This window comes from Acanthaster planci, linkage group LG08 (assembly GCF_054643075.1).
Source record: "Acanthaster planci isolate LZ-2023a linkage group LG08, COTS_SCS, whole genome shotgun sequence".
Taxonomy (NCBI): domain Eukaryota; kingdom Metazoa; phylum Echinodermata; class Asteroidea; order Valvatida; family Acanthasteridae; genus Acanthaster; species Acanthaster planci.
In genome coordinates this window covers 8,371,609-8,393,698 of record NC_141784.1, presented here as the reverse complement: position 1 = coordinate 8,393,698, position 22,090 = coordinate 8,371,609, and the positions used below count along the sequence as shown (strand labels likewise).

At 43.0% G+C, this 22,090-nt stretch overlaps 2 protein-coding genes across 3 annotated transcripts; both read left to right on the top strand.

The window, feature by feature from the left end:
* The first annotated feature begins 555 nt into the window (after positions 1–555).
* LOC110987300 (uncharacterized) lies at positions 556–9,993 on the top strand. The gene has a single exon (XM_087140301.1). It carries the CDS (start codon positions 696–698, stop codon positions 4,254–4,256), a length of 3,561 nt encoding a protein of 1,186 aa, XP_086996427.1. The 5' UTR covers positions 556–695; the 3' UTR covers positions 4,257–9,993.
* A 4,595-nt stretch (positions 9,994–14,588) lies between these two features.
* Positions 14,589–21,571, top strand: LOC110987294 (NGFI-A-binding protein 1-like). 2 transcript variants are annotated; one of them, XM_022249894.2, is made up of 7 exons: positions 14,589–15,490; positions 16,023–16,859; positions 17,321–17,454; positions 18,333–18,489; positions 19,145–19,350; positions 19,863–19,939; positions 20,496–21,571. In XM_022249894.2, the coding sequence occupies exons 2-7, from the start codon at positions 16,035–16,037 to the stop codon at positions 20,891–20,893; spliced, it is 1,797 nt and encodes a 598-aa protein (XP_022105586.2). In that variant the 5' UTR covers positions 14,589–15,490; positions 16,023–16,034; the 3' UTR covers positions 20,894–21,571. The 2 variants fall into 2 exon arrangements, with proteins under 2 accessions (XP_022105586.2, XP_022105585.2); XM_022249893.2 differs by having other exon boundaries at positions 14,590–15,486.
* Positions 21,572–22,090: the final 519 nt, after the last annotated feature.

Below are 22,090 nucleotides of genomic sequence, written 5' to 3'. Positions count from 1 at the left end.
AAAAAGAGCAAAAAGAAAATCCACATATGTAGGAACTGCTCTCCCCTAAATAGTGGAAGCCCGGAATTCGTCACTCTTTCAGCCCAGCCAATGATTTCTTTTCAGTACCGTCGATGAAGTCCCCATTTTGTGGTAGATTTGTAACCTTAGAGATGTCGATGTTTCTCTGTGGTCCATTCCGGTAATTTCTAAGTAGTACTCCCAGTTCTCCAGCCAATTTGTCTACAATTGTACGGCCGAAAGTTTGACTACGGGTTTAGGAAGTTATCAGCAAGCCTGCTCTATTATACCATCAGAATGTTCCGTCTTAGTCTTCCTTTAGGTCAGGGATTCCAAACAATGAAGTTGCAATATCTGAAAAGAAGAGTTAGCAGTACAAAAAATTTTCCTCCTTTTGGTAGTTGGAGCATTAGGGAGACCTTGAAATGTCTCCCTAATGACCGATGTCTCCCTTTGTTGCAACATTTACCACAAAAGTCTCCCAAGTGACCTATTTGGAAATATTTACATAACAGGATAGAGACCATTTTTTTATAAATCGTGAAAATGCAGTTCCAATAAAGTTTATTCTGTATCCACTGTACAAGATCGATTCAAGAGCAGCCAGGGTGTGCAAAGTTGTTAGCAATGGTCTTCTTTCGCAAGCACAGGAGTTCGTAGAGGGTTTAGTGCGCTGCTCCGCGCGCGCGAGCGAAATGGCAGCTGATCTACTGTGCGTGAGTTTCCCACAGTTTGCGGAGAAGTTTACGTGTTTCATACGGTTGCTCAATGAGTGTAAAGCGAATTTCCAAAAGGAGTTGGCGCGTGTGCTGCCTTTAATCCAAGGGGGTAGTGATGGGGAAAGCGTGTTGAAGGAAATGCTGCAGAATGAGGTAAGTTTGTCTCCCTTCAAGCTGACTGAGCTCGATGCCTGGTTGAAAAGCAAGCGAAAAGAGTTGAGTGCGGTGAGATTGTACATCAAGTTTCTGCCTGATGAGGTAGAAACCATTAAGTCGCAGGAAAGCTTGGATGACATCTTAATGGACCCAAGCGTGGATAATGTAGTTTGCCTGACCTTTCGACTGGCAGGAAAGGAGGAAGGATATCTTAGCGCCCTCTCTCAGTACCTTGCCACGAAAAAGGAAGCCCACTACAGCATTCACCAGTGGTGTGACGATGGCTCTGTCATGAAGTTTTTGAGGAGCAAGGCGAAGCTTTTCGCTGACTTCTTTCAGAGTAACCGTCAGTCAACATGCACAAAGTTCATTGTGACAGGATTTCCTGTTGGCTTGTCGGTTCAAGAGGAGACTACAGCTGGTGGCACAGTCTTACTGTACGAGCAAGGTGCGCTTACTCAAGAAGACTTTGAGCCACCAAGTAAACCTACAAAGCCACAATGCACCGTCGTCGATCATAATACCGTTAATGTCTCGTGGTCCCCGCCTCAGTATGGTGGGAACTGTGTGCAGAGGTACATTGTAAAATTCAAGAGGTTTCGTGAGAAGAACCCAGATGGAATCTACGATGAAGTGCACACAGAACAGGCGGATACTTGTGTCAGCATCAAGGATTTGGAACCCAATGAAACCCTCGAGCTCTGGGTCGCAGCGATCTGTGAAGTCGGCGTCAGTCCTGCAAGTGACAGTAGTGGAAAAATCACTACTCTCCCAGCTAGTCCTCCGGGGAAGCCAGAAGCGTGCTCAGCGTCAGCATCTAGCATTACCCTGGAGTGGAAACAACCAGCCCAATCAGGCAAACAAATCTCTATCCAAAGCTACACCATCACATACGGGATTGTTGTTAAAGGGGCAGTCGACGATTGGCAATCAGAGATAGACACTGGAAGTTCCGAGACACGATTCATTGTACGTAAGCTCGACCCCAATACCTCCTACATGTTTCAGGTGGTTGCTATTTACGACTCGGGGGTGACTAGTCTCCCCAGTGACACCAGCGATGCCTGCAGTACTGATCCAGTTAGCCAACCGGGCAAGCCGGAGTGTAGCGATGTTACAGCGTCAAGCGTCAGTGTGAAATGGACAGACCCATCCAAAATAGGAAAAGGCGTGAAACTTCGTGAATATTTCATAGAATACGCCGAGGTTGATAAGCAACACGGCCAATCAACAGGATATAACAGGAAGAATGCCTTGACCAATGGTCTGCATCACACGCTGGCAGATTTAATGCCAAACACGACTTACAGTTCTCATGTAACATTTGTCTGTGAGAATGGCCATATGGCAGCAAGCGAACCCAGCGATCTCTTTACAACGCTTCCTGCTGGCCCACCAACCAATGTAGCAGTCAATCAGATATCAGCGACAGACATCGAGCTCACTTGGTCGGGTCCCACATTGATCAGTCAAGAAAAAGCTATAAGGTACTACCAGATCGGATACCAATTTTGTGACCCCAATGGTCCCGTGGAGAGGGAAGTGAATACCAAAGACCCCTCCTGCGCATTTACGATCAACGAAGCGGCACCCGAAATGTTGTTCAAAATACGGGTGACTGCCGTCTGTGGTGAGGATGAAACACTAGGCGAACATAGCAGCGTTGTTCTCTTCACCACCCGCAAGCTTCTAAAGCATGATATCCGAGTTAATGCAAAAGTTTTGCAACGAGGGAATCCCAAGAACAAAAAGCCATACGTCTTGAAATTCCCATTACAAAAAGTGTGTCTAAAAGATCATAGCCACAGTTTCAGGTTTGGTGAGCCACCAAAATTGTCAGGTGTACAGCATAAAGTAATCATGTTGGTAGGTGTAACTGGCTCCGGCAAGAGCACCCTCATCAACGGGATGATAAATTGCATCCTCGATGTTGAACGGAGTGACGACTTCCGCTTCAAGATAGTCGATGTAGATGAAGCCAGAGGGTCTTCCCAAGCCCACAGTCAGACTCAGGTACTCACATCCTATACCGTTTACCGCAACGATTTTCTCAGCCTGCCATACACTCTGACTGTAATTGACACACCGGGCTTTGGGGACACGCGAGGTATTGAACGAGATAAAGTCATCGTTGAGCAAATACGGAATTTCTTCTCGGACTCTGAATCCCATGGGATTGACCATATTGACGCTATTGGGTTCGTCGTTCAGGCATCACAGCCTCGGTTGACTCCAACTCAGAAGTATGTGTTTGACTCCATACTGTCGGTATTCGGAAAGGATATTTCAGAAAACATACTTCTGCTAGTTACATTCGCCGATTCAAATCCTCCTCCTGTTTTGGACGCAGTTGAGGAGGCTGAAATCCCCTTCAATGGGAGCATGTTCAAATTCAACAACTGCGCTCTTTTCGCAGGGTTAAGCAATAACAAGAGCCGCAAAATGAAAGAAGGCAAGAAGAATTCGAGGATTGACGACATGTTTTGGATTATGGGTAAAGAAAGCTTCGAAGATTTCTTCAGTGACATCCAGGGTCTGGAAGCTCGAAGTCTTGTCTTGACGAAAGCAGTCTTGGACGAACGAAAACGTCTCGAAGTAGCAGTGCAGGGTCTCCAACCTCAAATGCACGTGGGCTTCTGCAAGCTTGAAGAACTTCGAAGGGAGCATCAGCTTCTTGAGCAACATGAAGCTGACATAGAGGCAAACAAGGAATTCACAATTGAGGTTGAGGTTCCAAAATGCAAGAAGATTGACATCACTGGAAACTACATCACCAACTGCAACAAGTGCCATTTCACGTGCCACTATCCGTGTTACATAGCAGATGACGCAAAGAAGGCGAAATGTTCTGCTATGGATGAGGGGGTATGCCAAGCGTGTCCAGGTAAATGTCCGTGGGATGTGCATTTTAACCAGCAGTACAGGTTCGAGTATTACACCGAGAAAGAAACGAGAACCTACGAAGAGATAGAAGCAAGGTACAAAGATGCCACAGGAAAGAAGATGACAGTGGAACAGGTCATCCAAAACCACACCGATGAGTTCAATGCAGTGCGGTGTAGAGTTTTTGCCCTGATAGGTGAGTCTCACAAAAGTGTAATGCGTTTGGAGGAAATAGCACTCAAGCCAAACCCACTGAGTGCTGTGGAGTACGTGGATATCTTGATAGAGAGTGAGAAAAACAGTGGCAAGCCTGGCTGGCAAGACCGAGTGTCTGCGCTACAGGATGTGCGAAAACAGGCAGACATCATTAGCAAGGTCAAACACGCTGACTATGACCCCTTCGAAAAGTTTACCAAGGATCTAAATTCTACATCTTTCAAGACGTCTAAGCACAGAAAGAAAACCGGCTGGTTCTCATGGTTTGGCAAAAAACCGTGAAAAACTCTGGCATCATTCTACTTGAATGTAACGACAAACTGTGACTTGGGCCAGTCGGTATGGCTTGGTAATACATCGTCATTAGTCACAAGTAATTTGTGGAATCGACAGGCAAACACTATCAAAACCGATTCCTTCTGTTACAATAAAAGTAAATCAAAAGTAAAAACATGCTGCAGGAACATAAATATAAGCTGTAGCCTTCTTCATTTTGGGAGGTTGTAAACTTGAGTATAATGATTCACAAAATAGAAAAACGTGGTAATAAAGATCATACAATGAATTTTCGAAGGGTGTGGTTCAATGGCTTCTGGCGTAAGCAAGTGTCAAGAAGGAATGCTTGCGAAACAGTAAATAATGCTGTATTCTTTGATATGAAACTCACGCAGTTCTTCCCGAAATGCTATGAAAAGTAGTTGGGGAACCACTTTCAAACAATGGCGAAACTTAAACACGATAAACACTATACAGTGGATCAGCTAAACATTGGAAAAGGCCCAAAAAACGCAGTAAAGTTTATGTGCTCCATTTAAGTTTCGATCGAGAGAGGGATTGATCTTGCTAAAGTGGTTTTGGAGGTGCCCACTTCACTACTTAAAGCTGTTTAACAATTATTGGCATTTAAGTTAAGTTGAAAACATCAAACTGCATTGTTCAAAGAGGAACTACATTTTGTTTCAGCACTATCTGGTGCGTGACTTTGCGGGACTTTGTAATAGATGTATACTATAGGTGTGTAAGAGGACCTAAAGCCTTTAGATTCGTTTTTTATTGTAGTTTGCTGTTATACTTGTGTATATCGAAGAGCTCTATAATTGTATTACATTAGTCAGAGGCAACACTACAAGATGGTTGGCTTGTGTATGTTGCATTTTTTCTAAGAGAAGCATGGAAAACATCGGCAATTTTGTTGAAACCGTGATCACGCTTCAGAAGAGCTTTCCTTTGGATACTTTGAGAAGTTTAACTATGATGAACAATCTTGTGGATGGGAGCTAGTTATTCTGTTTTACTAATCCGGGAGAAAAGCATTAATACGACTATTCTATTAAACCTGGACTCCTGGATCTGCTCCACAAGGTTTTCTTTTATACATATAAAATAAATTGTGTGTTTTTCTTCCAAACCATCTGAATACCACGCACTTAAAGATTTTTATTCGGCATGCATATTTTATATCAAAACATCCGCTACAATTTCAAGTATGAGTGTACCGAGATATAGTAGATTAAAAAGACACCATTGTTGCAAAACACCTTCAGAGGAAATATAATGGACATATTGCCCGCTTTTACAATTTCACACGATTATGTGCGAGGTTCTTATGTCTGTACCATTTGGAACATTAACCATTCTGCCTGCAGAGATGTTTTTGTTTGGATTGTAAATTTGTTGGAGTGATTCTGAGGTGTGCATGTCACAAAACATGTAATAGAAACACAGAATTATTCCCTAACAAAGCTTCAGCCAATACTGAGTCGAACAGCGGGAAACATTGAACACTGAGCTAGTAAGATAGATAAATGACTTTTTTACTTCGTTGCCATGAGTTGCATACAGTTTTTCCTTGACTGCAATTTTTCTTGTAGATTTCCTATTTTACGTTTTTAGTTCCGATTTAACAATTAAGACAATGCAAACATTTAGAACTATAGTTTACAAGTTTGGATGTAGGCCTATTCAAGGGTGTAGTTTAAGTGTGTAGTTGTGTAAGATGTGATAGATTGTAGCAGTTCATACTTCTGTAGTATCATGTACGCTCTAACTCGAGAATATTTAAAATCAAATCATTGTCTGGAGACAAAACTACGAAAATACGAGATTGCTCGGGGGTCATTCTTCTCTAAGACTGACCAAAAATTGAATACGCTTCTATTCACTCTAAGTATCTGAAAATGTAGTTCAAGTACTATATCCAATCCACTTTTTGGCAGTAAATGATGATAGTGTGGCTAAACATGTCAAGAATAGAATTTTTACGGTTTTCATATTCAGTATAAATTAACATACATGTGACACCCCTAGAGTTGACCTAACCTGAGGGACATACCTTTGGTAGCTTAGACACGGATATAGACACACTTTTTGCTACAATTTTTTTTTGCCTGTACACTTTTTACATTTATTTATAAAAGAAAACGAACACGGCTTTTAATATCTTCTTTCTTACATGGACAAATTTAAATACAATTTAAATGAAGTGAAGAGCCTCAATGCCCCGCCACTGTGTTACATCCACCATCTTGTCCTCACTTCCTTGTACTCGGCTTCTGTGGCCTGTGGCTGACTCCCTGTAGGTTTCCGTGTCCCACTGCCGCGGTCCAACCCTTCCGTCGCCACTGGTCGACCGACCCCCTCTTTCTTTCAACTTTCTTTCAACCAGGAGCTGGGCATTTCCTGTCTTTCCATATCTCAGACCAGTCTGCACGTAGTTTGATATCGGAATACTTTCACAATCAGAGGAGACTCAAGGCAGTAAATCGTCGAGGCTGGCCTCTGCCCTCTCCTCGGAATCCAGCTATCAACTAATCACATCAACTCATATCTTTTACTTTTAAACCCAAAAGAAAATTCCAGCACTGCTGCACCTATTTTCAAAGAATCCAGAATGTACTGTGTACTACCTCCCAAAAAATATTCATTATTCAGACCAATGCATTAGTCAGCCACCTCTACCAATAACAACTCAACTGGCGCCCAGCCCATCATTCTGGCAAGGTTGACTGATTTCAGGAATGTTTGGGTGTGGCGGCCTAAGAAGATAAAACCTTGTTTCACCACTAAACTACCATGTCCATATTCGCAACAAAACAGGGCTACGTCAAATGCAGCTTGTACGGTATTATTAATTTTAAGAGTAATTTCGATTATACATCACTCCTTGACAATAATAGATACATGTATATGCATTTGCTGCATTTACCATGCTTAGACACTTAAAATATCATACGAAGCATATGATAGGCTGCGTATACGTTAATAAATGATAAAATCACCAAACATTTACCACTCAACCTAAAACATTGTTATTTTTTTGCTATCACCATTTCGAAATGTTTTAATTGTAATACATATATAGTTCTTGAAGCTGGTGTTTACGATTCGTCAGTATAGCATGTATTTGTTTTAGCGATTTAGAAAAAGGGTTTTTTTTTGTTACGGACAATACTGTAATATTTGGAGTAGGACAGAGTACACTATTCTACCCTTTTTACACAAAGTAACAAAAACGAAGATTGTTCCTTTGACGAAATGCTTTATCGTGTAGTCACGAAACGTATACAGGTATAAAGGCCTTCTCCACAAAAGGTACTTACTTGACGCTTGACAGTGTGATGGGGGACTGTAGACAATCGACTTCAACACATTCTCGGTTTGAGAATATTCAGTTTCAGTCTCAAACAACATTTGAATATACAATTTGCATGATTTTGACGATGGAAAATATTCAGTCTATATCAGAAGGAAATGTAAATATTTTGTTTCCAAACTCTTATTCTAAAATCAGAAATGATTAGTCTAACTTGCACAAATTCACTGTCTGGAGTATATTTAAAGTTATAAACTCATCTGTAATTCGTATACATGAGTATTGTATAACGTACCAGGTTAGTGCCTGCCAGTTCAAATGCCATTTCGTAAGAACCGTGCTTTTTGCGTCAGGCTGATACCGCTGTCTGTTGGGGCCGAGACATTTGGACTGTGGTTTGGCAACTGAAAATGTTAAAATTTACACGGTCCTCAGACTCTTTCGTTGCATATTTAACATTAATTATACTTATATACGTTTTGAATTGCAGAGTGATCTGTCTATGTTTGGTTGAAAACTGTTGAAATGTTGAATATGCAGACTAAAATGACATTTTTTCCGAGATATTGCAGTTCACTCTATTTGGGAAGATAAAGATCTCATCAGCGTACAAAACAACTTTAACCAAAGGTCATTTAGCTTTAATTTGTGTGCATAAAAAGGAAAAAGAGGCCTGCAATAAGGAAAATTCACAAGTTACAAGCATGTTCAAATGATCCTGTTTAATGCCATAATGCTGTAGCTTGGTAGGTTAAGTATGCATGTATTATTAAATGAAGCGTAAGAATAAATGTGATATAAGCACTGACTGAAATTCAGTGATAAAGTAAGTAATGAAGTAAGCAACGTCTAGCACAATTTACCACAAACACTTAAGGGTGTGCATCTTTATATAGAATCTGGTTTAATTTCATATGTATATATATATTAATGTTTGACCATCGTAATGATCATGCACTTATTATAATGTCTGCATGGTTTGAGTCATGAACACGTTCTGATAAATTAAAAAAACTATACCGTAATAGATGTAACTGTTTAGAATATATAGGTATTATTGTTTGTGTGACACTGAAGTAGACTGGAGTATAGTGTCCATGCTGCACTTACACAGAGTAACGAAATAAAGCCTTTTGTTTTACCAGATGCTTTATTTACGACTCATCGCATGCAGTCATAAAACGTATGCTTTTTGGAAACGTGGGCGTCGCGTGGAGGCAGGATGTACATTCTCAAACCTCAAAAAATGAAAAAGAAAACGAAAACAAACAAAAAAGGAGGAACGGGAATGAAAATCGCCAATATGCGTAAAAAATACTTCGGAATTGACCCATCAACAGTTACTTTGTCAGCTTTGATGCTAAGGAGAGTTTTTCTCCACCGGAAATAGCTGTGCCTCCTTCCTTGCGACGCCAATAACGCATTTGTACTTGAAAGTCATTCAATGTACTCTAAAACTGATCGGCGAATAGAACATTGGCTCGGTTACATCCTCAGCCTCAGAAAATTCAGTTCGATAACATTGTCCATTACAGTTTTGCGGTACAGGCATTATCCTATTTACCCTGCATATGTCTTAAATATTATTCAGACTTAATTGGACCGGATTTACTACATTGTATGTTTATCGTACTATACACGATATTTTAGTATCTTGAATTACAAGAATTTCAGTAATAATGTGGCTTCCGCTGTTTCATGCTTTTAATAATGCTTTGTTCCAGTGAGTAATTATGATCAGTATACTGATGTGGCTCTAGGCGCATTCTGAAGTACTATGTTACAAAAATTGGTCATAGAAAATTTTTATTAGTCGCGAATTGATCACGTGATATGCCAAAAGCACGCATGTAAACGATCGGGTGCATTAGCGATATTGCCACGCGACAAAAACAATGTTGGATAACGTGGATCTTTCCCACGGTTGATATGTCGACTCTACTGCGTTGTGAAACTGCGTTAACTTAGGTACGAGGATGTTAGCCGTGCTGGCATTACGCGTGCTCCCAGTTATGCTCTTAGAACGAAAGTAGCATCTTCTAATCACTGTTTCTACTGGGGTGCCATTGTTGTTTATAATTATAACTCTCATGTTGATGTCGCTTTCTATTCTGCTCTTCATTCTTGCCAATATTTGTCTCCGGAATTTCGTGTCATAATGCCTTTAAATTCAACCAGTCAATAAAAGACCCCGGTGCTTTATCATATCGGGTTTCCCAGTAAACCAGTTTGTAATATATCCTAGATTTCTCTCTGTTTAAAAAAAACAATACACACCCACAACCACACCCACACAGATCAACAAATGACACCACAGTCAATTTCAATTTTCCTTGTAATTTAGAACCTAATTTGCTCTTCAACTGTTTCAATTTGTCAAAGTGTTTTGATTTAGCTTGCAATAAAATATGCATATATAACAAATAAGACTGTTCCGGTGTACTCTGTGTCAAAACAATTGCTGCCTGATGTATGGTGTTTTGTTCACCCGAGGGGGCAAATGGCACTCGAGTCGAAGCCGAGGGTGCCATTTGAAGCATTTATGTCAGTAAAGCACAATATTTTTATGTTACTTATGTCATCGGGCAGTGAATGGACCAAACCTCGACTCCATTGGCTGCGTGCACGTTCCTTTAGATCGCGCATGGTGGGAACCAACATGGCGCGGCAAGATCTAACCCACGGGAACGAGGTTGTCATGGACGTTTCCCACGAAATATGCAGATTAGACAAGCGCATGCGTACTACAACCACTGATTGGCAAGTGCAGCCGTCGAGACTGTCTGTTAGCAGTTAAACCTTGCGAGTCGAAGGTCAACTTAGACCGTTTTACGTCCCTTTTCTGATAGTTCAGCACACTTTTCTTAAAACTAAATGCAGTCGCGAGGTTCTGAGGTTAGAAAGTAACAATTGTTGCCTCTAGCTTTGGCAAGCCTTCTCATGTCAAGCCCACAGAGCTGTAATATAAAACTAGTAGAGCAATAACTTTCTCCGCAAAATTCTGAAAGAATTTGACGCCGTCCTTGGGTGCAGACCAAAGATCTCCATTATAAAGATGGAGATCAATTATGATATTGTGTCAATGTTTTCGATGGGTTGATGGTGAATTCAGCGCATTTGATGTCATTTCAAGTCAGTGTTAATTTGAATCGGCAAATGCCGAAAATGGTTCGCACACTCTAAGTAACCAGACCCTTCCCACACACATCAGCAGGCATACGTAAAACCAGACAATCCTGGACAAACATGTCGGGACAATTGGCAATAGCCATTGTACGCTCTCCAGCCCCCCCCCCCTCTTTGATCCACTCCCCCGCTCAATCTTGTCATGTCCAGCAGGAGCGCAGGCCGTGCGCATAGACCCAACGTTGTGTCTACCGTGCCGTTTGGCGTGTGTTTTATGGCGTTGTTTGTGGAAAACAAAAATAACAGCCGAATGTTAAGTATACACAAACTTTATTTCGGGCAAATTGTACAAGCAGAAGCAAGATAGTGATCCATTTTGTTTTGTGAGTGTACACTAACAACTGTTTTGCAGGAGTGCATCGTAGACGATGCACCATGGCATTTCCGCCCATAACTGTGCAAAATTCGTTGATGTGTTCTGTTAATGCGAAGGGCCCATTTTGGTACAGAAACAACTTACGGTGCCCATCGTGCCGTTTTCATGCCCGGCAACTAGGGAAATATGCGAGGGCCAATACTTGCATTTGATTTTTGTAAACTTATGAGAAATGGCGGGAACATTTTGGCAGTATTCTATCTGAGTTCGAAAAGGGATCTACTTGACTATGCAATGGTGACTGTTTTGCCGTGCCATTTTTGTAACTCCGAATTCCGATATTCAACTTATGGCCAATGAGGCACGGATTAAGTGAGGTCCCATCCAAATTAAATCTAACGTGGGGGAAACTGAGCGGGCTATGCGCCCTTTTTGGCGACAATGGGTAAAACCAAAGGCTTACTGATTTGACATGGCATTCTCGATGTCATTTTCTGTTGTTGAAATTCCAGCACCTAGGGATCGTTTGTTTCTTTGGAGTTTATGTCGTCATTTTCCTGCTTGTATTTTCGGGCAGACCTGTCTGGCCAATGATGGATCAACCATTTACAAGAAAGAGCGGCAGTTGCAACGCACCTGTTGCAACTTTGGGGGTAACACAAGAAGATATGGGACGGTATTTTTGTGAAAATTTCTCTTCAAATATCAAATTATTCCGCAGTTGAAAGCGAACGAAATATCTTGTTATAACCAATGAAAATGTATTTCCGTCGATGGAATAGGGAGGCGAGTGCAGCCCGACTGTGCCACCCCTGGATCTCTTACTGTTGAATCGCCAGTAATAAACATTATACTCCACACAGCTTTTAATACTGAGATCACTGAGAAGAAAATTGGGCCCAACACGGTTGGGGTCGGCATCACTGTTGAAAATTTAGGAAATTAATATTATAAATGAAAGTAAATCAGCATCAATCCTTTGGCTCACCGTATTCAAACCTAGAAAATTGCCTTGCGGGTTCTTCCGCGCCCGGGGACATGAAAAAAAGTGCCGAAGCGGAAAAAACAAAAGTTATGCGGTGTTGACCAAGCATTCAGGTGCACGGACTCCTGAAATTCGCAAGGAATCGCAGTTACCGGCTTCCATATAGGACTCTTCTGGGATCTCGGGGTTCCCGGCCCACGGCACTTCCTCCCTGCCCATCCATTTAACCCCCAAAATGGTTCGAGCGACCATGCAAGGGAGGAAACGAGACAAGCCCCTAAGCCCTGGCCGCCGAGTCGGCCATACGTCTCGAACCTGTACTAAGGCGCTCACCTGGACTTCGCGGACAGTGCCAGCCGCAGAGCTTATCCAGTAGGCTAAGGTACTGCTGGTATTTGACGGGGTGAATTAGAGTCTCTTATAGCCACTGACTGACAGCAAGCGTTTGGAAAATAAAAAAATACCACTGGGATTCGAACCCACCGTCTGACGATCTGATAACCGCGCGCTTAATCACACGGCCATCTCAGAGATATTGGTCTCTGTTGTTCATATCCAGGAGATAACAAAGTCATTAACCGCGCTGCACAGAATCTTGCTGTGTAAATACCGAGCGATTAAAATGTTACAGTAGTGCATCACGTAGCAAAAATACACATTCACACAAACAACAAATTACATTGAATGTTCTCCCTGCCAGCTTCTCTTTAATATTTTTAAATGAACGCGAATCAATATGGGTAAGTCCGCCGACTCTTCTATCTGGTTCGTAAGTAACTTTGTCATAATAATATCGACAAGAATATAAGATCAAATCAGTGCTCTGAAATATGTGATTGACGAGCTTTCGGTAACCTCCTTCAGGGCAACCAGATTCAGTTCTGAATGAACGCGGAAAAATCCACGCTCATCCCCCCTGGATGCAGCGTTCCAAGTTCGAAAATGACGCACTGCTCTAGTTCCTTACGCTGTACATCAGATGACGCTTTCCGCAGGATGCAGACGCTTACGTCACCGAGGGAATGTGGCGGCGCGCAAAAGTGCTGCGCAACAGTGAGACCAGGTGTTTGTTGGCGCACACTGCGCAAGTGTTCCGCAAAGCGGTCACATAGGGGTGCACTGAACTAATTGAAGCCCCATTGAAGACAAAAAAATCGACCCCGCCCTTGTTTTGAATAGGAGCTGTCTGTCTAGGCCTATGTTTTTGTTGTCTGTGATCTGTGATATCTCCGCACAGGCGCGCCATGAGGCGTGGAAGTATATGCGCGTTTGACGTGAGCACGCTGAGTACGCGTAACTAATTTACTCCCGCATGTAAGGTCTTTGCGTGAAAGAACCAGCTTGTTAGGGTGCATTGTTAGGGTGCAATCGGGAGGAATTATAGAAATATTTCTATAAATCCCGAATTTGATAATTTCTGGTTCGGGGTATTTCTTTCACAAAAAGCCCCAAATTGCGGGCCGATTTTGGATAGAGGCGGGCGGCGAACATTCAGAGCTGAGCGCATAGTTTTACTACTATTTTGGGGGTATCTTTGGGGTATCTTTGGGAAAGGAGAATAAAAAAAATCGGGGCTAACCCCCATGAAATTGAAACAAAAAGTGATCTTCAAGCCATAACCTTGAATTTCCAGAGAAAAAAACGGAGGCCAACCTCTTCCCGAGAGTCAACAGGCGGCGCTATTTCGGTCTGATTTTGCACTGTTTTCTGTGAACGCGTATTTGGTGTAGTGCAGCTGTAACCACTTCTTTCGGTCTTTTGGGGGTGCACTTCAGCTCGGGGCGAATAAAAAAAACATAGAGTGCCAAGGTTTTGAGGCCGAGACAAATAAGATGATTGTTTTCCTAAAAGCGCGATCCAGTTTGTCAAAGTTGTTTTCTCACGTAAAAGATTCACACCGCCTGAAAGGTAGGCCTACTAGTTCTTGGGTGTTGTTCTACTCCCCAGAAAAATGGCAACAGGGCCTCAGTCTAGGCTCCACCCCCGCCCGGCTCAATAGCAAACAGATAAAGTTATATAAAGGCAAATTTTCCGAAAGTTTAGGAACAGTCGATAGATTATGGGTGAACCATGCACTAGACAGTGGCGTACTAAATTTGTGCAGGAAATTGGGCACCTGGGTGATTGAGGATGTGGATTTGTGGGGGGGGGCAGTGATGACTTCAAAATGCCCGGCCATGGAAATTCGAAAGGGGGGGGGGTGACGCCATATGACACTATAATGGGGGCAATATTCATGATACAGATGTACAAATATTTCATTCACGCACAATCTTACATCAGACCGGCATATATATGGCATTAAAAAATTGCTTTCCTTTTTGAGTGATATCGAGTTCATTTTAGTCGTTGGGAAGTCCGAAAAAATCTTCACAATCCGCTTCAATTTCTTACCACGAAAAAGCGATGGATAATTCAAAAAGCCCATTCCGCTACCTCAAAATGTGGGGGTGGGGTGGGGGGTTATGTATGCTTCCCATCGGAGATTTACGCCCATGAGCGTAAATGAATACAGTTGGCAGTATATTTTAATGTAGGATGCTACACTAAATCGAAACGGCAAGATGCATGGTTTCCAATGCCAAAAGTAAGCGTCTTCATACAACCATTTATCATTTTTCATTCAACCTAAACTGCCACGAAAATTCTATTTTGTAGCCTGCAAACCAAATCCCCACTAGGCCCTACCGGGAAGGTTTGGAAAGTGAATTTCTCACGGAATCGTTAGCAGAGGTTTTCGGATGAAATTGAAGATAGACGGCTCCCCTTTCCCAAACTCACATGCCTTCGATGGGGAACCCTGGCGGTATGATCTTGCATGATCATAACGGCAGTTTGTGCCACTTCATCCCACCCAGCACGTCACAATCCCACGCAAATCCCCCCATGGACTGGGTCAGGCCACCGCGGTCCAATCACGACAAAGAGTGACAGGCAAACACGCCCCACCCATGTGACGTAAACGCGGACAGCCAGCTTGACAAATACCTAGCCGGACGTGACAGAAGCGTGGGTAGGGGAAACCGCTCTCTGCGTTGTTTTCTATTATTGCAATCGACACTTGATCCCCTCCCAACACTAGTAAAATCGCCGTCCAAACTTCACAAAACTTCGTCTAAGATGTTGGGACCAATTCTGCACACCATCGCGTCGGACCTAGCCGTGTTTCAGGGCGTAGAAAGGGTTCAGAAATTGGATTAAATCGAGGATTTTATCGGGAGAATTGACAACCCCCAGCCACTGCTTTTGTCTGGCTATGCGGTCTCACTACACAGACTCTACGGAGGGAGCGACACTCATCCCCGTGTGTGTGGGTGATTGCGCTGGGGCTCGTCGTCCCGCGTCAGTGCACACGTCGCACACGAACTGACGTCCAATCCATACAACGTACGGATTCGATCGATGTCCTGGCACCGAAAAAACAACTGATTTCGTAGGTATTTCATCAAAAATTTGCCTTTCATACGATCTTTTGGTACCAGACAGCTCACAAGAGTGACCTTGGAGGGATCTCACGCTAGAAAAATGGTAGAAAAAAGACGATGTTTCGATTAATTTAGTGTCTGAGATGTAACTGCTACAATGTCATGTACCCAGCTGTACAGTGAGTCTGACGTCATCCTATTACTAATGCATATGAAGTAGACGTTCAATAGAGTACATTCATGTAGTTTGAATAACTTCAGCTACTTAAAAAGTTTTGTTCGTACTGTTCTGTAAAGTGTACATTTTATGGACACACGTGCACATGGTTCACTTTACTTTCATGTTCAGGATAATCGGAGCTTATTTTGAAAATTTTCCTGTAATTTGAAAAAAAAGGTCATTTTGAAACCCATGCTGTATATATATATATTGGAGAGAAACATTTTATGTTTAGCTTTTCACTCAGTGATCTCTTTGGTCATTTGATAATATTTTTGTTTTTTGTAAGATCCATTTTTGTGTTTTGTTTTTGTATGCCTCAAGACTGGTTGGAATATGGCAACCCATCCCACATGTACCAACCCCCCACCAATCAATCCCAGCAACCCCAGTGAGTACCAGCTCTACCAGGTCCTGGAGCGGGCCAACCTCCTGGGTTACTTCAGTAACTTCATCCAGCAGGGCGGTGACGACGTCACCCAGCTGTGCGAAGCATCCAATGAGGAGTTCATGGAGATCCTGGCCCTGGTTGGCATGTCCAGCAAGCCCCTGCACATCCGCCGGTTGCAGAGAGCACTGCAGGAGTGGGCCAAGGAGAACAACGTGCCTTGCCTCCAGACACAGCCCAGCACTGCTCCTCAGCAGCCGCCACTGAACAGCATGCCTTATGCTTCGGGGCTGGCAGGCATGCAGCCCCAGGGCCCAACGGCAAGGTCTGTGGTTACGCAGTGGGGACCTGCTCATCCGTCCCCCTCTAATCAGTGGAACACTGGCCAGCCGTTGGCCAGTGAGCACTCGAGCCCTAGTGATTCTCCCCGACAGACTCCGCCTTACGCTGCTCAGCCGGGCATGTCATCACAGCCTTCCAGCCAGGCCCCACAGCAGGCTCTCCGAGGCAATGGTAAGGTAGGGGCCTCAGGCATGGACGAGTGCATGGACCCTCAGATGCTGAGACGAGTGGCCCAGCGCATCATGGCTTCCCACACGCCCTCACCAATTACCCAGACAAGCCAGAACAGGAAGCTCTTGAGCAGTGTCCAACACATCATTGAGATGCCCCCTGACCACCACCAGCGCCTTGAAGAGATCCAGAAGTGGGCCCCTATTTATGGACGCTTTGATTCCAAACGCAAAGACGATAAACCTCTCACAGCCCATGAGGTATGCGGTTCAGGAAATGATGGTGTTACTTATAAAAGTCCCCAGACTGACCTTCAGGCACCATGGTGTACAGGGCATTATATGATCCACATCATATGTTTCGTCTTGGTTGAAAACAAAATGATAAAATCACGTCAGATGGCTCCATGTTGTTAACATAAGGATCCCGCAATCATTTGTCAGGATAAATTTCTTTTTTACCTAAATAATGTGAACTAACCAGGTCTGGTTTCAGGGTCTATTTGGTTGCTTTTGGTCCCTTTATTATTCCAGTCCAAACAGTATATTAATCTTGTTGAATGCCTCCTAATGTCATATGTCATTTCTTGGCCAATTTCAAGAACAGAGCAAAATTGACAAGTAATGAGAAGTAACTCAAGTGACTGTGACACTAAACTGACACAACCAGTCTATGTTACAAGTCACACAGAACTCTAAGCAGGATCGATTTCAAATTTCAGATCTCTGTGAACGAGGCTGCCATTCAGCTCTGCTGCATAGATCCGTATCTCCTCGTGCAGAGAGACAAACTCTTCCCCCTAGCCAGACAAGTTGTACGAGAAAGCGGGTACCAGTTTAAGCATGGACACTCCAGGTTGGTGCAAGGCGTCATCTTCAATTCATGAATACGACTTCAGAAGATGAATTATGTGTTTTAATTTTCACTAATGGGTTTTGCCTTTACACCTACATGTATGGGCTTTGCTGTGACATCTTTGAAAGTAGTTTGATTTTTCTTGAACCGGCCAGCTGACCCTGGCAAGCTTGGTGTTTGATTGGTTAAGACATCCGCACTAGTAAGCAGGTGGGTTGTCTATTTGAGTTCCAGCAAAGTGAGCTTGTGAATTTTTGTTGAGCTCTTGGACAGCACTAAGTGTACAGCATTATGAAATGTCAGTGAAAGGGCAAAATTTCATAAATAAAATTTAACTTCTCCCAATGTAAAGTATGTGTGAGTCTTTTGAAATTGAAAAAATTCTATATCTGTACCCGAACATTCCTGAATCATTATGATTTACTTTTGATGCGTTACATGCCTTGTTTATTCTGAGGTGTTAACTTGCTAATGCTTATTTTCTGAGACCGTGCTGGATGTGAAACATTTGATTACCAAATACCTGAATTTTTATTTTCAGAATGGAATATTTTTGAAGGTGAAAATAAATGTGATAAAAAGGGGAAAATTCAATTATTGGGTAACAATATTGGCAAGGTGCTTGTAAACTTAAAGGCAGCTGGTGTATTTGACAAGCTGTAAGGCCAAAAAGTAGGTAGACCACCCCACAGACATACATGTACGTGCTTTATTCCTTTGGGGGGGGGAATTCAAATATCCAAATATTTGATTGAATGGAAGGTCAAATATTTGAATATTCAATTGTCCAAATTGATTCCGCCTTGTATTGGAAAGTCTTATCCCCCTGGAAAAAAATCAAGGAATTCACATATTTTACCTGAATTTGGGATTTTCAGGTCACTCAAGGTCAGCCACAGCAAAAATGAGGAGGGGGGAGGAAGCAAAGCCAAAAGAGTAAAAGTTGAGTCTGGGACGGGCGCATACCGAGATACGGAGGTGACCACGCCAAACCCACGAACTGTTCAAGCAGAGATTCTGAAGCTGAGAAGAGAGGTAAATCATTTTGGTATAGGAGTGACACCCCTGATGGGTGCCCCGGCTGCAGTTAACATGGTTGCATGTTAATAAATTTCTTATCACTTCTGGTGATATATACATGTATAAACATACACCAGAAGTGATCAGAAATTTATCCAGCAGAAAATCATTGAATTATAGTTTGAATAATCTTGGATGGTCCTAGCTGTAGGTCATACTCTCTGTCTGCATCACAACCCGGAGTGTGGTGTATGTGACAAGTTGTAATGAAATTTGAGGATTCAGGTTGTTAATGTTAATGCACATGTACATTTAAATGATGTGGAAATTCCGTCATTCCTAGTATGTTTCGAACTGCCACTTAGCAGCTTTTTCCAGCTGAGTGTGCCCGTCGATGAAATGCTGTGTTCCAAATATGAGTAGTCTAGATGGACCATTAATATCCAAGGTTCAGAGATATTCCCTGAAAATAGGCCTACTTAGGAATTCAACTCGGCTGTCACAACAGTGCCAATTTTTTTTTTAAAGACAGAAAGCAAAGTTGTCAATTATATGCTTAACACTTTGTCACAAAAAGCTGAGTATCGTTAGGATCTGAGACAGTGATCAAAAGATCTGAGGTTCATCTTTTATGTTATAACCAAGAGGTTTCTGTCTAAAAACCCTGAAGGAGCGCATGAATGAGATTCTGATGCACTTGAACAGCATAGCACAGAAGCAGAGCGACATCAAGGCCAGTATAGCTGCGGCCCGCTCGGAAGACAACATCCAGCAGGTGTACGACCTGAAGGTGCAGCTGGAGAAGCTTACCACCCAGCAGCTGCTGCTGATGACAGAGCAGACCGACTTGATCAAGAGGCAGCGACGATCTGACAGGTATGGGGAAAATCAAGAGAAGGTTGGGTGTGATGGGGGTGTTAGGGGGAGCCAGCTGTGTGCAGGAGTTTGCAACCTTTGGTGAGGTCACATGCCTGGCTGATCCGGCATTCACAAATGGGGAAGGGGTGTGCCCGGCAGTTATGGAAAGATGGGGGAGTGCCTTGATGAAGTTGAGCCCAAATGTCAAAGGGGAATATTTTTTAGTTAGAATTCCTGTTTTTAAAATGATTGAATAACCAGTTGAGGGCAAGTAAAGAAGTAGGCAGAAGCGTATCTGCCTCACCAAAAATTGGGGTGGGATTGGTGCACACCAGCTGTGCTCCCCTCTGGATCCATCGCTGTGTTCAGTCGAGGTTTTCAGACTTTGTTGAGCAGTTTGAAGGAGAGGAGTCTTTGCAGACTTTAAACTTTATTAGAATAATTGCTAGCTCATTATTTTTACTTTGTCAAACCCCTCATTTTAATACGGCAAATGCTACCCTTCTGTCCACTGCTCCTGACATTGACAGATACTACGTTGCCAAAGCTCGGGCCGAGGAGGAGAACGGTGATCTTGCCACACCAGATGACCAGTTGACCGATCCTGGTAAGCTCAAATGGTGGGTGTGGGATTGTTTCTTCTTTCTTTGCATGCGTTATAATGTATTACCTCGTCACTGTATTTCATGAGGTTGTGTAAGGATGCTGTGTGCTTTGTGAGTACCTGCTCGTCAGTAAACAGTACAAATGCTGGGTCAACCGCATGGTTCCTGCCTCCATGATTATGGGTAGGAAAACCATAAAGAGACTGGGAACATTTTACCCACCTAACCTGGTTTACACACCCCTTTATACGAGGAACACCATCTATCAACCAGCTCATTTGAGCAAGTTTTGTCGATGTGGTTGTCTCAAAGGAAGTTCTGCTAAATAACAAAGCACGCTCTCTGTCCTTCACACAAGGCAGTATGAATTGGCTGTACAAACTTCATTGAGTTTTCCTTAGCATGAGGGCTCATAGGTTAATGATGAATTTAACATACATTTTTGTACATGTACACCTTAAAAAGTGTTCTGTATTTGAGTCAACAGCATTTAATTCATGACCTACATAAATGTGTTCAACATTTATTCAAGAGAGACTGATTTGTTCGCATTGTCAGATCGGGAGGAAGATAGCAGAGAGCCTTTGCAGGCACTTGCCTCAACGTACTCAGGGTTGCCAGCTGTAGAGGGTGCCCGAGCCCCACTGGACAAACCGGCACCAAAGAATTCGGGCAACTCTAACTCCAGCCTTGCTCAGACTCTACTCATTCAGCACACCTTGATGGACGAGGGCCTGCGGGTGGCACAGAACTATGCTCTTGACGGGCACGAGGGCCCGTCTGCCACACTGTCCGGTGAAAATGGTCATGCAAGGGTAAAGGCAGAGAGTTCAGAACTGGACAGCTGCGAGGAGGAGGAGGCAGTCAGCCGGGCAGCTGAGTCCACCATCACGGCCCTGCTGAGCCTGTCCAACAACAGAAAGCAACAACTTGACGATCAGAAGTTGAATACTTGAAAGCTGTGCCCAGTGTCATAAAACTACCGAGTGGGAATCATAGCTTAGCACATTTTTGTGCTAAGCAAAATTCAGCAGGGAACCGGCCTTAGGTTGTGTACCTTGAACGGCATTTTGGCTGGTAACCCAATTTTGTTGAGTTGATAGTTTCTACGCTTAGCAGTTTTTGAAATTTGCCCCATTGAACCCATTGACCCTGAATAAGTAATTTTCCATCAGTGCTTTCCATGGGAAATGAAAAATATGTGTGTATCCTTGGAAATGTTCCTTTGCTGGGTAGCAGGTGGCAGTCTGACAGCAGCTGTGGTGAACTGGGCACTAGACATAAGGCATGTCTTCCGTGGAGCTATGTTTGGTTTTACTGTTTACTGACAAAATAACGAGTGCTATCTTTCTTCAGTGGGGCTATGTTTTGTTTTGCTGTTCACCAGCAAAAATAATGAGTGCTATCTTTTGCCAAAACTGTTGATGCACAAGTTCACCGCACAAGGTTTTATGTGATTTTGATTACATATAATGTTCTCCTTATCCTGATATCTTTTGCCTTTACTTGTAAGCGTTATATTACATTGATCTGCCATCTTTACAGTGGCATGTTACTGGTGTTCAAGTTACCTCTGAATTTATCCTTTTATACATGTAGTTGCAAAATAAAAGAGATGTTTATATTATATGAAATATGTAAAGTGTGCTTCTAGTCAGTAAATTGTTTTGGATAATGTTCATTCTTTTGCCAGCTCCTCATCTTGACTGGATAGGCACTTACTCAGGAAATAGTCTTTGAAATACTCAAAAACTACAAAAAATATGAGAGGGATAATTAGAAGGGATGGGGCTAGATCTCCGTGGGGTTGATCTCTGTATGCACACCAACCCAGGCATATGCTAATTGTACATACATAAAGTCCATGGTAACTGCACGGTCATTGTGCCAGATACTGTTCTGAAGAGCCTAGGGCATGAGTGTCATGTGGGGGAGGGGAACACTCTGCTACCCCCCCCCCAAAAAAAAACCAAAAGAAATGTGAAAAAAGGGGGAAAGTGGGAGAAATAAAAAAAGGGAAGACCAGGGATGAAAATTTTCACGTTACTTGAAAAAAAAATCCTGGAATTGGCATCCACTGTTATTGGTGTACAGTTTGCCAGTGATGAGTGCTTCCCCACTCCCTGGAAAAAATCCATGACAAGCTAAGGGGT